The sequence below is a fragment of the Salmo trutta genome, chromosome 39 (genome assembly GCF_901001165.1).
Source record: "Salmo trutta chromosome 39, fSalTru1.1, whole genome shotgun sequence".
In the NCBI taxonomy this organism is placed as follows: domain Eukaryota; kingdom Metazoa; phylum Chordata; class Actinopteri; order Salmoniformes; family Salmonidae; genus Salmo; species Salmo trutta.
Window position 1 is genome coordinate 13,219,717 of NC_042995.1, and position 16,635 is coordinate 13,236,351.

At 45.6% G+C, this 16,635-nt stretch overlaps 1 protein-coding gene across 3 annotated transcripts; it reads left to right on the forward strand.

Annotated features, from left to right (window-relative positions):
* Window positions 1–7,519: 7,519 nt before the first annotated feature.
* LOC115179113 (autophagy-related protein 9A) lies at window positions 7,520–15,942 on the forward strand. 3 transcript variants are annotated; one of them, XR_003872856.1, is made up of 19 exons: window positions 7,520–7,708; window positions 8,049–8,137; window positions 8,816–8,976; window positions 9,091–9,134; window positions 9,410–9,474; window positions 9,585–9,734; window positions 9,930–10,071; window positions 10,239–10,379; window positions 10,538–10,658; window positions 10,763–10,938; window positions 11,191–11,313; window positions 11,469–11,656; window positions 11,730–11,883; window positions 12,139–12,318; window positions 12,424–12,636; window positions 12,795–13,015; window positions 13,098–13,215; window positions 13,653–13,792; window positions 13,866–15,942. XR_003872856.1 is itself a non-coding variant. In XM_029740383.1 (18 exons), the coding sequence occupies exons 3-18, from the start codon at window positions 8,871–8,873 to the stop codon at window positions 13,680–13,682; spliced, it is 2,172 nt and encodes a 723-aa protein (XP_029596243.1). In that variant the 5' UTR covers window positions 7,520–7,708; window positions 8,049–8,122; window positions 8,816–8,870; the 3' UTR covers window positions 13,683–15,942. The 3 variants fall into 3 exon arrangements, 1 of the variants encoding a protein (XP_029596243.1); XR_003872855.1 differs by having other exon boundaries at window positions 8,049–8,122; XM_029740383.1 differs by having other exon boundaries at window positions 8,049–8,122; window positions 13,653–15,942.
* The last annotated feature ends 693 nt before the right edge of the window (window positions 15,943–16,635 follow it).

The window sequence follows — 16,635 nt, forward strand, 5'->3', positions numbered from 1 at the left end:
GGTCTTTTAGTGGACAGGTGGAGACGACATGACCAGTAGTCCCGCAATACAGGCAACTCTTAGTGTGAAGCCTGTATAGCCGTTCAGCAGGAGACAGTCTAGCTCTGCCTAGTTGCATGGGCTCGGGAAGAGTTGCATCGTCAGTCTTCGGAGGCTCTCGTGGAAACTCGGGTAGCCTTGGGTTCTCTTGGCAACGGAGCCGTCGGGAACTTCCGAGATACCCCGGGGGCGAAGTGGAACCAACTCTCCTGTCCTTCCTTTGCTCCCGTAGTTGTCCATCGATCCGAATGATCAAGGCGATGAGCGAGTTGAGATCCACCGACAGTTCCCAGGCTGCAAGCGCATCCTTAACTTCCTCCGGGACTCCGTGTAGGAATGTGTCGAACAGCGCTTCCGGGTTCCAAGCACTCTCAGCTGCCGACGTGCGGAAATCCACTGTGTAGTCTGCCACACTACGGGAGTCTTGGCGTAGCTGGAGCAGCTTGCAAGCAGCCTCTCGCACGGACAACGGAGAAAGGAGCAGGAAAACAGGCAGGAGCAGGGAAACAAACTCTGGTAGGTTTTACCAACTAAACGAACTGGCCACAGACAAAGGTATAAATACACAGGGGATAATGGGGAAGATGGGCGACACCTGGAGGGGGGTGGAGACAATCACAAAGACAGGTGAAACATATCAGGGTGTGACACGAAGGACTGCAGCCAAGATGCAGGGGCAGCAGCATAGCAGGGTGGAATAGGAGAGTGAAGAAGAGAGTGAAGAGAAAGGACAGTGAAGTGTAAAAGGGTTAGTGCACTACTGTAGCTTTTTTCCCCTCACTTATTCACTAGGTTTAAAGTGCATATTCGGGTTATTTTGTTACTTTTATCAGCTATAGGCTAGTATTTACTATTTCTGTGCATAACAAAGCTAATGGAATTGTGTAAGGCAGCTAGCTTTTTGTGTTCTAAAAGGCACAAGAATATAATTAAAGTATCTCCAAAGCAACTTGTATAGCAACTTTAAGTCTTTGGAAGTTGTAAATATTTTCTTAATGTGAATGAATATTTGATACATCTTGATGGAAGTAGTTACAAATTTTGTTTTTTGTTTTTTGCTCAATGCTTGTGCTTTTTCAAATAAATAAATACAACGTTTAAAAGATAATTAATTTCTTTCATGACGAAGATGCAATCAGCCAATTGGGCTTCAGTCAGAGAACAGATTAATATAACATTATGCTAGTTTATTTTATTCCAGTGAAGTTGTATTTCCTGGTTGCTCTGATCTTGAGTCAAACATGTTCTTATACTGTCTCCTCAGCTTCCTCTCTCTCCTAGAAACAAACCCCAGATAAAGTTACAATGATCATGAAAGGATAAGCTTCAGCCCTTCATCCTTGATATGACAGTTGTATGTGTAACAGTAAATTGATCTCCCCCCACACACAACACTGACCTTCATCCCACCTCTGCCCACCATTCATTATTTCATTACCCCCTGACTCAAACATCGAGGCCAGAAAATGTATTTCACTAACCCATCCCCCCACTATCACACAAACACATTACTCAAAACCCTCTGACACAAAGCTACTTGAATACTGTATAGTGTTTGCATTTATATGTATACTGTTATGCATGTTTTAGTGCATCTGCATGAGTATGTGTGTTAGTCTGGTTCTTTAACGTCTGCTCTGGTCTTGCAGGGAGGGAGAGGGAAGGGGGAGAGGGTATTTAGGGGAATACAGTTGGAGAAGGGGGGGGGGCGATCTAATTAAGAATCCCATGAGAGATTACTTCATCCTGGATACCCCCTATCACCACTTGGGACTCCCCCCCACAACACACACACACACCAATGACGGCATGTCTTCTGACTAAATTATCTGGCGTGGCGACCTCCTGGCTCCCTACAGACAGAGAGGTAATTTAATCAGCTATATCCCCTACAGCCGCGCATGCACACGTGCTCACACACACACTGACACAGCTTAGTTAGCCAAGTCAGCCCATACATCTGCAACCAATAATGACAGTGAAACTGTAGAAAAGCCCTCAGAGTGGAGCAGCATACTGCTGAGATGGACTTGATTAGGCAAGTTGATTTCACCTGTTGACACGCTCATGCAATCACACACCTGTCACTAATTATCAGGACTGCCTTGATTGGCTCATTCACACTTCTAGTTTGTATTTAAAGCCTGTCAAGCCATTTTTCTGTTTATTTCCAGTTTTGTGTCCTAGTTAAGAGTCATTTTTGTTTTCTCTATATTCATTATTTGAGCTGTATTGGTTTAATAGGTTTATCCTTGTCACCTTTTATGTTGTGTAAAAATGTACGTTTATTTACCGGAGTGCTGTCTTATTTCTGTTCTTTAGATTATATACGAAGATCCAGGACCCGATTTAAGTTTCTATAAGGTGGAGTGGAGCCCGTTTATCTTTTCATGTTATGTAACCTGCTTTTGACATCTCATTTTGTTACAGAACCACACACACGCCAACCTTTACCATGTCCAACCGCCAGTCCTAAATAAATAGGTGAACTTTGGCAATGTCTCTGCCATCTGTTTGCTCTCTGACTGGAGCAGAGTACCCCTGGTGACATCTATCCCACTCCAATTCGCAAACCGCCCCAAAAGATCCACAGTGACTGTACATACATATCCCAACCAGAAGCCATGGATTACAGGCAACAGCCACATCAAGCTAAAGGCTAGAGCTGACGCTTTCAAGGAGCGGGAGACGAATCCGGACGTTTATAAGAAATCCCGCTATGCCCTCAGACAAACTATCAAACAACAAAGCGTCAATACAGGATTAAGATTGAATCCTACTACACCGGCTCTGACGCTAGTCGGATGTGGCAGGGCTTGAAAACTATTACGGACTACAAAGAGAAACCCAAACACAAGCTGCCCAGTGACGTGAGCCTACCAGACGAGCGAAATGCCTTTTATGCTCGCTTCGAGGCAAGCAACACTGAAGCATGCATGAGAGCACCAGCTGTTCCGGATGATTGTGTGATCACGCTCTCCATAGCCGATGTGAGCAAGACCTTTCAACAGGTCGACAGTCACAAAGCCGCGGGGCCAGACGGATTACCAGGACATGTACTCAAAGCATGCTCAGACCAACTGGCAAGTGTCTTCACTGACATTTTCAAACTCTCCCTGACCGAGTCTGTAATACCTACATGTTTCAAACAGACCACCATAATCCCTGTGCCCAAGAAAGCGAAGGTAACCTGCCTAAATGGTTACCGCCCCGTAGCACTCACGTCGGTTAGCCATGAAGTGCTTTGAAAGGTTGATCATGGCTCACATAGACACCATCATGCCGGAAACTCTAGACCCACTCCAATTCGCATACCGCCCCAACAGATCCACAGATGATGCAATCTCTATTGCACTCCACACTGCCCTTTCCCACCTGGACAAAAGGAACACCAACGTAAGAATGCTGTTCATTGACTACAGCTCAGTGTTAAACACCATAGTGCCCTCCAAGCTCATCACTAAACTAAGGACCCTGGGACTAAACACCTCCCTCTGCAACTGGATCCTGGTCTTCCTGATGGGATCCTGGTCTTCCTGATGTGCCGCCCCCAGGTGTTGCGGGTAGACAACAAATCCCTCACACTGACCCTCAACACTAGGGCCCCTCAGGGGTGCGCGCTTAGTCCCCTCCTGTACTCCTTGTTCACCCACGACTGCGTGGCTGCACAAAACTCCAACACCATCAAGTTTGCCGACGACACAACGGTGGTAGGCCTGATCACCGACAACGATGTGATGGCCTACAGGGAGGTCAGAGATCTGGCAGTGTGGTGCCAGGACAACAACCTCTCTCTCAACGTCAGCAAGACAAATTAGCTGATCACCGAGCATTTTAAGTCCCTCGGTGTCCACATCACTAAGGAATTATCATGGTGCGCACACACCAACACAGTCGTGAAGAGGGCACGACAATACCTCTTCCCTCTCAGGAGGCTGAAAAGATTTGGCATGGGCAGCTGCACCATTGAGAGCATCTTGAGTGGCTGCATAACCGCTTGGTATAGCAACTGCTTGGCATCTGACCGCAAGGCCTTACAGAGGGTAGTGTGTACGGCCCAGTACATCACTGGGGCCAAGCTCCCTGCCATCCAGGACCTCTATACCAGGCGGCGTCGAAGGAAGGCCCTAAAAATTGTCAGACTCCAGCCACCCAAGTCCTACTGTTCTCTGCTACCATTCGGCAAGCGGTACCGATAAACCAAGTCTGGAACCAACAGGACTCTGAACTGCTTCTACCCCCAAGTCATAACACTGCTAAATAGTTTGTTTAACAGTTACCTGGACTATCTTCATTGACTCTTTTTGTACTAACTCTTTTGACTCATAACATACGCTGCTGTTACTATTGATTATCTTTCCTGTCTAGTCACTTTACCCCTACCTATATGGACATATTTACCTCAATTACCTCGTACCCCTACACATCGACTCGGTACTGGTACCCCATGCATATAGCCAAGTTATCGTTACTCATTGTGTGTTATTTTGTTCTATATTTTTCTGTCTGCATTACTGGGAGGAGCCCGTAACGAAGCATCTCACTGTTAGTCTACAGCTGTTGTTTACAAAGCATGTGTTAAATAAAATGTGATTTGATCCAACCAGTTATCGATCTTGGGTTGGTTGGCCTATTTTTCAGAAACATACTGTTCATTTGTCAGTACACTGCATTTAAGGTTGTTTTACACACTGAGGGCTGTGTTATGGACAGAAGGTGTTGCCCATAGGACTATTGCCATATCATCATATTAGCATCTCAGTATCAACTAGCGGTTGTTGTCAGAATAGATGTGTGTGTGTGTGTGTGTGTGTGTATATATAAGCTGTACAGTCGTGGCCAAAAGTTTTGAGAATGACACAAATATAACATTTCACAAAGTCTGCTGCCTCAGTTTGTATGATGGCAATTTGCATATGCTCCAGAATGTTATGAAGAGTGATCAGATGAATTGTAATTAATTGCAAAGTCCCTCTTTGCCATGCAAATGAACTGAATCCCCAAAAAACATTTCCACTGCATTTCAGCCCTGCCACAAAAGGACCAGCTGACATCATGTCAGTGATTCTCTTGTTAACACAGGTGTGAGCGTTGACGAGGACAAGGCTGGCGATCACTCAGTCATGCTGATTAAGTTCGAATAACAGACTGGAAGCTTCAAAAGGAGGGTGGTGCTTGGAATCATTGTTCTTCCTCTGTCCGACCATGGTTACCTGCAAGGAAACACGTGCCGTCATCATTGCTTTGCACAAAAAGGCCTTCACAGCCAAGGATATTGCTGCCAGTAAGATTGCACCTAAATCAACCATTTATCGGGTCATCAAAAACTTCAAGGAGAGCGGTTCAATTGTTGAGAAGAAGGCTTCAGGGCGCCCAAGACAGTCCAGCAAGTGCCAGGACCGTCTCCTAAAGTTGATTCAGCTGTGAGATTGGGGCACCACCAGTACAGAGCTTGCTCAGGAATGGCAGCAGGCAGGTGTGAGTGCATCTACACGCACAGTGAGGCGAAGACTTTTGGAGGATGGCCTGGTGTCAAGAAGGGCAGCAAAGAAGCCACTTCTCTCCAGGAAAAACATCAGGGACAGACTGATATTCTGCAAAAGGTACAGGGATTGGACTGCTGAGGACTGGGGTAAAGTCATTTTCTCTGATGAATCCCCTTTCCGATTGTTTGGGGCATCCAGAAAAAAGCTTGTCCGGAGAAGACAAGGTGAGCGCTACCATCAGTCCTGTGTCATGCCAACAGTAAAGCATCCTGAGACCATTAATGTGTGGGGTTGCTTCTCAGCCAAGGGAGTGGGCTCACTCACAATTTTGCCTAAGAACACAGCCATGAATAAAGAATGGTACCAACACATCCTCCGAGAACAACTTCTCCCAACCATCCAGGAACAGTTTGGTGACAAACAATGCCTTCCAGCATGATGGAGCACCTTGCCATAAGGCAAAAGTGATAACTAAGTGGCTCAGAGAACAAAACATTGATATTTTGGGTCCATGGCCAGGAAACTCCCCAGACCTTAATCCCATTGAGAACTTGTGGTCAATCCTCAAGAGGCGGGTGGACAAACAAAAACCCACAAATTCTGACAAACTCCAAGCATTGATTATGCAAGAATGGGCTGCCATCAGTCAGGATGTGGCCCAGAAGTTAATTGACAGCATGCCAGGGCGGATTGCAGAGGTCTTGAAAAAGAAGGGTCAACACTGCAAATATTGACTCTCTGCATCAACTTCATGTAATTGTCAATAAAAGCCTTTGACACTTATGCAATGCTTGTAATTATACTTCAGTATTCCATAGTAACATCTGACAAAAATATCTAAAGACACTGAAGCAGAAAACTTTGTGGAAATTAATATTTGTGTCATTCTCAAAACTTTTGGCCACGACTGTACACTCCTAGAAAAAAGGGTTATTCGGCTGTCCCTATAAGACGACCCTTTTTGGTTCCAGGTAGAACTCTTTTCGGTTCCATGTGAAGGGTTCTACATGGACCTCAAAAGGGTTCTACCTGATTCCTAAAGGGTTCTTCTACCTGGAACCAAAAGGGACAGCTGAAGAACCCATTTAGGTTCTAGATAACACTTTTATTTCTTAAAAGTGTAGTGTTTCTGTCATGGACAGACTTTATCAGATTATCCCAAATGAATTCTAATCCTAATCGCACCAGATGTAATAGCCCTACTCACTATAATGATTAGATTACACAAGCCTGCGAACACACGCAAACAAAGACAGACAGAGAAAGGGGGTAGAGGGTGAGACAGAGAGCGAGGTGGGGACAATGAAATGATGAAACAGATGGCCAAGTAATGTTCTTACATATTCAACACACAGGTGTCCATCAGAGTTAACAGACACACTGAACAAAAGGCCAGCTGTCACTCCAGCGGCCCACAGTCACATTCTGAATATTCTCATCCACACACTCCACAATGTCTATATGGCTTGTTTGAGAACAAACAACTTGGTTAATAGCAGATACATGTAATTGTGAGTCTAATCAACTTCATCATTACTGTAAGCCAATGTAACTTCAAACTTTAGCAATAGGTTGGGTTTCAGTGTCGCAGCACCCCGAATGTGTCAATGTTGTTGTAATACCATAAATATCCACTAAGGGGCGGTAAAACAGCATTAATTGAATTTTCTGGCGCGCCCATGGATAACATACAGACTTTAATTAAAAATGACTGTACATTCAATTCATCATTGACGTTTTCTCGTCGTCAGGAATGACATGTAGTCTAGATACTTTTGAGTTTTAGATGACGATATTTGAGATTACTTTATATTTAATTCAAAACATGGAGGAATATCATAATTGACCATTGACCAAAACCTGCATGTCATAAACCCTGTACGCGCTCAAAGGGCGTGTCATGAAAGCTGAAGCAGGAGCTTTGGGAGTCCGCCTCTTTGAGAGTCCGCCTCTGTCTATGACTGGCTGTTTTCTTCCCCGTTTGGGAAAAACACTCTTCTGATTGGCTAAACCAGGTATCCATCAGACATGACAGGCATTGATGTACATACAGTGTTTCAGCAATGAAACCAAATTTCGCCTCTGACTCAAAAAGAAACAAAAAACAAAGCCTAGACGTCTTCTATAAACAAGGGCTCGGCAATTCTCATTGACGATCAGTTCGCCTGCCGTTGACGGCAAAGGTAGGCTGCGACCCGATAACATTTTCAACAGACTATTAGTCTAGTCTAGTGCAGTAAAATATAGAGCTAAATCCTTGTGATGTTTTTGTAGATCTCTCATAAACATGCAGCTTTCTTCAACAATAGCATTCTGACAATATCCTGATAAGCAAATGATCTTGACGGTTTCGGTTCTTCCTAGGGTAGCACATCTCTGCCTACACTTTTCCGGGCTGCCTAACTAACGTTACACAGTTTGTGTGTTTTTTAAAGTCATGGCTATATCGTAAGCAGTGGGATCGGCTTATCGTTACAATTTCATGATATTAGAATTGTAATGTCGCATGTTCTCTTTCTGTAGGGTGAAATGTAAGCGGCAATTCCCTGACGTGTAATGATCCTGGAATGGAACTAATCAATGCTTGGTCAACAAAGGTGGGCTATTTTCTGGTATGTAGGCCTAAATACGTGTAGTCGAATCATTTTCCAGGTAAACCATTTGCTGAAGACTTGAAGATGCAACGATATTTCCACTTACATGTAGATTATAGCATAGGAGGTGGCTGCGTGTCCCTCGTCATAGTTGCCTTTCAAAAGGCCAGCAGCACCAGGAACGTTTATTGTTTATAAGTTAAATCCACGCTGCGCACGTCGGTCAAAACGCATGTATAGACTTGGTTTTTGTCGCTCACAAATTGTCACATGAGTAAAATCAGAGCCATAGGCTCTATGTAAAACAGTAGGATATTTGTAGGCTATAATGTGGTTTAAAACGCTCTCAGTCTCTATATCCGTGGTTGTGAGTCGCAGAGCAGATTTCGCAACACTGTCCATTGTGTCAGTTGTCTGTCGTGTCTTTCAAGCTTTGCCACATCCATGTTCCAGTGATGGGTGGAGCACAGGTGTGATATGGCTTCTTCACATGTTTGGCTTCCTTTCCACCCCTCCTCTCCTTTATCTACTTTCGTGTGAGGAGCTGGATAGGTGAAAGTCTGGAAGAGGTTCCCTTTGTTTCTCAATCCAGTGCAGATGAGGGAAGAGAAAGATGCATGGTTTTTGTAATACAGCCTATCTGTGGATTTATGGCACTGATCTCTCTCTCTCTCCCACCCTTTCTGTGGTCCACAGGTCCAATCGGTAGCTAGGGATTTGATTGCTGGGGGTAACTGAAGCTGTGGTTACCATGGCAGCACACTTTGACACAGAGTACCAGCGCCTAGAGGCTTCATACAGCGACTCTCCACCAGGAGAGGAGAACCTACTGGTGCATGTACCTGACGGAAACAAGTGTAAAGTTCTTAAGTAGATACACACACACACATACACACACACACACACACACACACACACACACACACACACACACACACTAACCTGTTTTTGTTATTGACTGTTCTCTGCAGCCCCGTGGCACCACATAGAGAACCTGGACCTGTTCTTCCAGAGGATATCCTTTTACCCCTCTGTGTCTCTGTACTCCCGGATCATTCACTACTACAACTACCCCGGGGGTTATTTTAAGACCGGGATGGTCAACACCTTCCGGGAGAAGAATAGAATCAGGTGTGTAAGAGCAGGGCTGGAATAAAAGCCTGCACGCCCAGTAGCTCTCCAGAAGGAGGAATGTTGAGCTGGTGAGTTAATACTATAGCCGACTAGACTTTCATTATGAGAGGACACATGCTACTTCTATGTCATCATTTGATCCTTGACCCCTGGCACGTCTATAACCTGCACCAGAAGAATGGCTTCACCTGTATGCTGCTGGGAGAGGTCTTTGAGCTGGTGTAAGTACACTGTGTTTGTCAGTGTCTTCTATGTGGTCCATGTCGGTGTCCTGAGGGGTTGTTTTTAACTTTCCTCTCTCTCCTCTTTCCCCGTTTCTCCCCCTCTGTAGCCAGTTGCTGTTTGTAGTAGGGTTCACAGTCTTCTTGGCTAACTGTGTGGACTATGACATTCTGTTCGCTAACAAGTTTGTCAACCACACCGACTCCTCCAAAGTCACGCTGCCTGACGCCTTCCTGCCTGTGGACGTCTGCAGCGCAAGGTAAGGCTTATAAACACTTCATAAATGTTTTATAAATGCATTATAAACACTTTATTAACACTTTTGCACTCAAGTTAATAAGGAATGCTGGAAAATGTCCTTACTGCTTTTTGTTTTCCCACCGGTATCCGTGACAACCTGCTTGTTGGTTTCCCGCCAGTATCCATGACAACCTGCTTGTTGTTTTCCCGCCAGTATCCGTGACAACGTGACAGTGATGTTTGTATTGATGATATCTGGAGTGTTCTGGCTGCATCGCCTCATCAAGTTCATCTACAACGTCTGCTGCTACTGGGAAATACGCTCCTTCTACACCAACGCACTCAAGATGAGCATGGTGAGTGTGTGTGTGTGTGTGTGTGTGTGCCTGTCTGCGTGTCTTCAACCTACTGGTTTAACTACTGATCTTCACCCCTCCTCTCTTCCCCCCTTCTCCTCTCGCTTTTCCTCCTCGCCTCCCTCTCTCATCCTCCTTGTCTCCCCCTTCTCCTCCCCCCACTCTAGGCAGAGCTGCCATACTTCACATGGCAGGAGGTTCAGGCCCGGATCGTTGAGATCCAGAAGGAACACCAGATCTGTATCCACAAGAAAGAACTCACAGAACTGGACATATACCACCGTATCCTGCGCTTCAAAAACTACATGGTGTGTGTGTGTGTGTGTGTGTGTGTGTGTGCGCACTCACGTAGGTTTGTGCTCGTGTCAGAGTACATCTTCTTTACCATTCCTCGCTTGTACCCCTGCTACTGAACCACCTGTCAATCAAAAACAACACCACCTAAACCCCTTTCTTCTTCCTCCAGGTTGCCATGGTAAATAAGTCCCTCCTTCCTGTGCGTTTCCGCCCGCCACTGCTCGGGGAGAGTGTGTTTTACACCCGCGGCCTCAAGTACAACTTTGAACTCATCCTCTTCTGGGGGCCAGGTTGGTGTGTGTGTTTTGGAGTTTGTGCTCGGTACACTTTGTTTGGTACACTTTTCACCTCTCTCTCTGTCTCTGTCTCTCTCTCTCTCACCCCCCCTTCCCAGGCTCTCTGTTTGAGAGTGAGTGGAGTTTGAAGCCGCAGTATAAGAGAGGTGGTAACAGGCTGGAGCTGGCAGACAAACTGGCATCACGTATACTGTGGATCGGCATCGCCAACCTCGTACTCTGTCCTGTCGTACTGGTCTGGCAAATACTGTATGCCTTCTTCAGCTATACAGAGGTAGGGACACACACACACACACCGCTGTGCTCCGTTATGGAGGCGTAGCAGATGCTGTAAAGCTCATTTATTGTGTGTGTGTGTGTGTGTGTGTGTGTGTGTGTGTGTGTGTGTGTGTGTGTGTGTGTGTGTGTGTGTGTGTGTGTGTGTGTGTGTGTGTGTGTGTGTGTGTGTGTGTGTGTGTGTGTGTGTGTGTGTGTGTGTGTGTGTGTGTGTGTGTGTGTGTGTGTGTGTGTGTGTGTGTGTGTGTAGGTGATAAAGCGTGAGCCAGGTAGTTTGGGAGCGAGGTGTTGGTCTCTGTACGGTCGATGTTACCTTCGCCACTTCAATGAGCTGGACCACGAACTGATGTCACGACTCAGCAAGGGCTACAAAGTAGGACTGAACACACACACACACACACACACACACACACATAGAAGGTGTGTAAGGTAATTATTGTGATATTGATGAACTGATTCTTGTCTGTTGCTGTCAGTGGTGGCTAAAATGTCAGATTTTCTTCACTTCCGTGCGTGTCCCTCCTCCAGGCGTCCTCTAGGTATATGAACTGCTTCCTGTCCTCGTTGCTGACGGTGGTGGCTAAGAATGTGGCGTTTTTTGCTGGCTCCCTATTGGCTGTCCTCATTGCTCTGACCATCTACGACGAAGACGTCCTCGCCGTGGAACACGTCCTGTCATCCATCACCCTGCTGGGAGTGTGTATCACTGTCTGCAGGTGTGTGTCTGTCTGTGTGTTAAGTTATTTGAAGGATTCAGGACATCCTTTCACATTCTCCCTCTCTCCTCAGGTCTTTTATCCCAGATAAACACTTGGTGTACTGTCCAGAGCAGCTGCTCAGGGTGGTCCTGGCTCACATCCACTACATGCCAGACCACTGGCAGGGCAACGCCCATCGCTACGAGACACGAGACCAGTTCTCACAGCTCTTCCAGTACAAGGCTGTGAGTAGCGCTATAGTCATAACCTTCTCCACTGTTTTTATAAAGCAGGAACTTATGAATCATTTCTGAAGCACATGGCATATTCTTCTCTACCCGGCCAGAGCCTGTATTCACAAAGCATCTCAGATTAGAAGTGCTGGTCTAGGATCAGTGTTCCCTTTTTAAGGTCGCAATGAAGACGATTATATGTACAGGGGGGGGGACCTGATCCAAGATCAGCATTCAGGTGTTTTAACCTTTCCTCTGGCTGTCCAGGTGTTTATCCTAGAGGAGCTGATCAGCCCCCTGGTGACTCCCTTCGTCCTGATCTTCAGTCTGAGGAGGAAGTCTCTGGAGATCATTGACTTCTTCAGGAACTTCACCGTGGAGGTGGTAGGGGTGGGAGACACCTGCTCCTTCGCTCAGATGGACATCAGACAGCATGGACACCCAGCGGTGAGACTCACGCACACAGATGAGCAATGCATAAATAGTGACTCTCTTTCCCATCCCTAACTCCTTCCTTCTCTCCTTTCTCTTACTTCCTCTCCCTCCCTCCAGTGGATGTCTGAGGGGAAGACGGAGGCATCTATTTACCAACAGGCGGAGGATGGGAAGACTGAGCTGTCCCTGATGCATTTTGCCATCACCAACCCCCAGTGGCAGCCCCCCACCGAGACCACTCACTTCATCAGCCAGCTGAAGGAGAGAGTACAGAGAGAGGCTACAGGAGACAGACACAGACACACTCTCACCTCTCTGTCAGAGTCAGAGGTAGGGAGACAGACAGACATGCCAATACATACATTGACACTTCAATTTTGATCTCAAGTTTAACATTGTATACATTTCTGAGTTTTTTGTTTACACTGATATTTAAGGTAAAAATCGAATTCTCTGTCTCTGTGTCTCTCTCTCGCTCGCTCTCTCAGCCAAGGAGTCTGATAGCTAACTTCCTGGCAGGTCCCCCCTCATTGGCCTCTCTTCATCTGGGGCGGGACGGCGCCTTGACCAATCACGGGGCGGTGGGTGTTAGCGACGGGGCGTCCGCCTTGCGCTCCCTCTCAGTCAGCAGCATGAGGGGCAGCTGTAGCTCCACCCATAGGTCAGCCGGACACGCCTCTTCTGCAAGCAGAGCCATGGCGGGATCAAGGTAAAGCCCACGCTCCTCCCACAACTAATCAAGCAATCTATCAACTAACCGTCAATCAACAAACTCTCTTTCTCTCCCCCAGTACTGATGCTCGAACTGCTAGTTCAGGCAGTAGTGTGTGGGAAGGTCAACTGACAAGTCTCGTCCTATCAGAATACGCCTCCACGGAGATGAGCATCCACGCACTCTATATACATGAGGTCTGTCTGTGTCTGGATGGATGGTTTTAAAAATGTTGCAATAAAGAGCATCAAAAGTAAATGCGTCTCTCCCCCTTCCCTCCCCTCTCTCTCCCACTTCCTCTCCCCCTCTTCTCCCCTCCCTCCTTCCTCTCCCCTCACTCCCACTTCCTCTCCCCCTCTTCTCCCCTCCCTCCTTCCTCTCCCCTCGCTCCCACTTCCTCTCTCCCCCTCTGCTCCCCTCCCTCCTTCGTCTCCCCTCGCTCCCACTTCTTCTCCCCTCCCTCCTTCCTCTCCCCTCTCCCTCCCCTCTCTCCTACTTCCTCTCTCCCCCTCTTCTCCCCTCCCTCCTTCCTCTCCCCTCGCTCCCACTTACTCTCATTCCCTAATATGTAATGATATTGAAGATGACTGATATGGATCATACTGATATCACTCTGTGTGTGTCACTCCTCCAGACTCTGTCGGCCCGGGGGCCAGAGTGGTGAGGTCGGCGCGTGTGCCCATGGGGGGTTGGGCAGAGGAGGGACGGGGAGGCCGAGACCCCGACACTCTACCTGAGGGCTCAGAGGACGACATGCCTCCCAACATACACAAGGTGTTTACAAAATCACACACACACAGAGGTCTTGTGTATGGGGTTCCATATCATTGTTTCCCTCTCTCCTCAGGTGACGTAACTGACCAGAGAGACCCCGCCCCCCTCCGCAAACACATCACACATCCTCATCCTACCAGAGAAGAACTTCCTGCTCATCTGTGAACTTTCGACCATGGCTTCACCTTTGACCCCAGATGGACAGACCTGTGGGATAGCAGCATGCCGTGTTATTCACTCTGGGCTAGAGAAAAACAATCGAGTAACAGTGTAAAGGCTACAAGGACTTCTTCTTGACACCCTCTGTGGATGACACTTCAGCCAATCAAGTGACGGTGGTTGATGACTTCATCATAACTGACAGCATGGAACCCGTAGCATATTTATCGGCTTTTTATAGCTGCCTCCTAGACACTAATCTAAGGTCAGCTTTATGGTTTGTCACCATAATGGTTAAGGTTAGGATTTAGGGAGGGTAAACTGATCATAGATCTGTGCCTAAGGGCAACTTCTATCCAGAGATGACTTTTTCTTCTTGCATTCGTTTACAAATCACGTGTGGGTGTAAACTGCCATTAATGTACCTTTTTAAAGATAACATTTAGTAATGACAAGTTTGTACTTATTTATTGCACTTTCAGAGAAAAATCATTTTCTCGTGTATATGGGATATGACAGGAGAGCGGACTTCCACCAAGGTATGACTGCACGGGCACGAGGAATCCTCTTGGGTCTGGGTGGTAGATTGGATGATAGTGTTGTACAAAGATCTCATAGACATGAAGCAGGCACTAAACCGATACACACCGTGTGCATAGACATACTGGTATAATTCAAATCAGGACGTTGGACTATTCTAAGTATATCATTGAGGTGTAGATAGTTACTAAACACATCATAGTTATTGTTTTTGTGTCATAAATGAAAGAAAGTAAACTTACCGGGCTGATTGGAACATCAGCCTCTTCAGTGCCATATTTATGCGCTTAAAGCGGCAATCCGATAGTTGAAATGATAACAAAGCACCTCCACCACTGTTTCAGTAAAAGGTTGAAGGATTGGGCTGGAGAAATGTAACCACACTCAAATCCATAGACGGAGCTGTGGATGCCAGGACTTACCATCCATTCCATTTTAACCATGTTTTGAGGCTATACAGTGTTTGTTTACATTTACAAATGTATATTTTGGCTTCTGATGGGGTATGACAGTGGAACTAAGCTCATGGGGCATTTCTAAGTTCTACTCCAAGAATCAATGGGTTTATATCCAAAATGGATATAAGTCCAAAAATGGAAGTAGTAACTGCAGATTGCCCCTTTAAGCACAACCATCACATAACTATACAGCAATGAATCTTCAATCCACTGGATAGATTAGTCAGCATCAGGCCGACTGCATGTTTTTTTCTGCCCAACTGTCTGGTGGAAAAAAGAGAATGCACTTTAATGACTTTGTTGAATCCAAAGGATGTCACTTATCAGTATATTGATTTTGATAATTTCATATTTGTATGACTTTATTTTAACCAGGGCTTGTGCCACCTTCAGAGAGTTGAGGTTGAGATGCATGGTGATTTACAGGTGTTTATTTTTGTGGTTCACACTGACTCTGGACTCACAAGTAGACTAGCCTGGTCCCAGATCTGTTTAAGTGCTGTATAACCAGCCCCCATATGGTCGACCATGCAGCACTAACAGATCTGGGACCAGGCTAAAGATGACAGATGCTTCCAATAGATAGTCAGAGACTCTACAGCTGGGTATTCATTTCTAGAAGGCAAGGCCTGCAGCGGTGCTCGCTTTATTGATTGATATATTCCTGTAATTGAGTGGCCAGCCAGAGAGTCCAATCTGAATCAGACCCTGGATAAAAATAGAAGGCAGACCTGGAGGAATGGATTTGAATAATGTAAAGAGTCTCCTGGGACACAGTGGTACAAGTTTAACAACGAGGTAGTAGGACGCCTGAGCTGACACAGCCTACCTGTTTTTATAGATTGTCCTGTAAATTGCCATTTTGTACAGTTGTAAATCATCAATAAAATGTATTTAATAACTTTATGTAATTCAAGTTTTGTAAGTATGATATACACATAGTATACACCGTCCAATGAAATGCTTACTTATAATAAAATCGAAGAATACGAACAAAGTAAATGGCTCAGTAGAATAGAATAAACATTTTAGCAGTTTTTTTGGAGGAGGTATTCAATGAAAACAGGAACGTTAGACAGTTAGGGAAAACGCCCCTGTCTATGGGGCAAAATGCCCCACAAAGATGAATGTGTTAAAATCAATTGTATATGTTTAATTGTGCCATTTTTTTTGTAATTGACTCTTAAAAGCTAAAGTCTAGGTATCTTATTTTAATTAAATAAATCAAATATCGGAAAAGAAAATGGCATTGCACATTCACTATCCTCACAATAACCAGGTTTCCTTCCAACCTTTTTATGCTAGTAAAGTACATAAATGTCATGACAGGCCTGATTGAAACAACATTTTCCAGTTAACTTACCAAATGTCGACAAAATAAAATAGGCTAGACAAGGTGAGATCTTTTTATATTTTTCGGTAAAATGAATTATGCAAAACATTTCGGTGGAAACCCTTTAATTCGCAAATATTGATATAATAGGCATGATATTTAAGTAAACTTGGAGTCACGCGATGACATGTGTGGTCCTCCCAGACATGTGTGGTCCTCCCACTACGACTCATCCGGCAGGCATGCAGTTTATTTAAGTTACGGATTAAATAAATGATGATGAACTTCACAGGGTAGTGAAAAGTGCAAGGTGATGAGATTGATGCTCCTTTCTAGGATCTTATTCTGGTGAG

Bases quoted from the DNA above. Each gene is read 5' to 3' on its own strand.
- LOC115179113 (XM_029740383.1), top strand. From the start codon at position 8,871: ATGGCAGCACACTTTGACACAGAGTACCAGCGCCTAGAGGCTTCATAC. The intron at 10,072-10,238 runs GTGAGTGTGTGT...CCCCCACTCTAG, and splicing joins ACGCACTCAAGATGAGCATG to GCAGAGCTGCCATACTTCAC. The intron at 10,380-10,537 runs GTGTGTGTGTGT...TTCTTCCTCCAG, and splicing joins TGCGCTTCAAAAACTACATG to GTTGCCATGGTAAATAAGTC.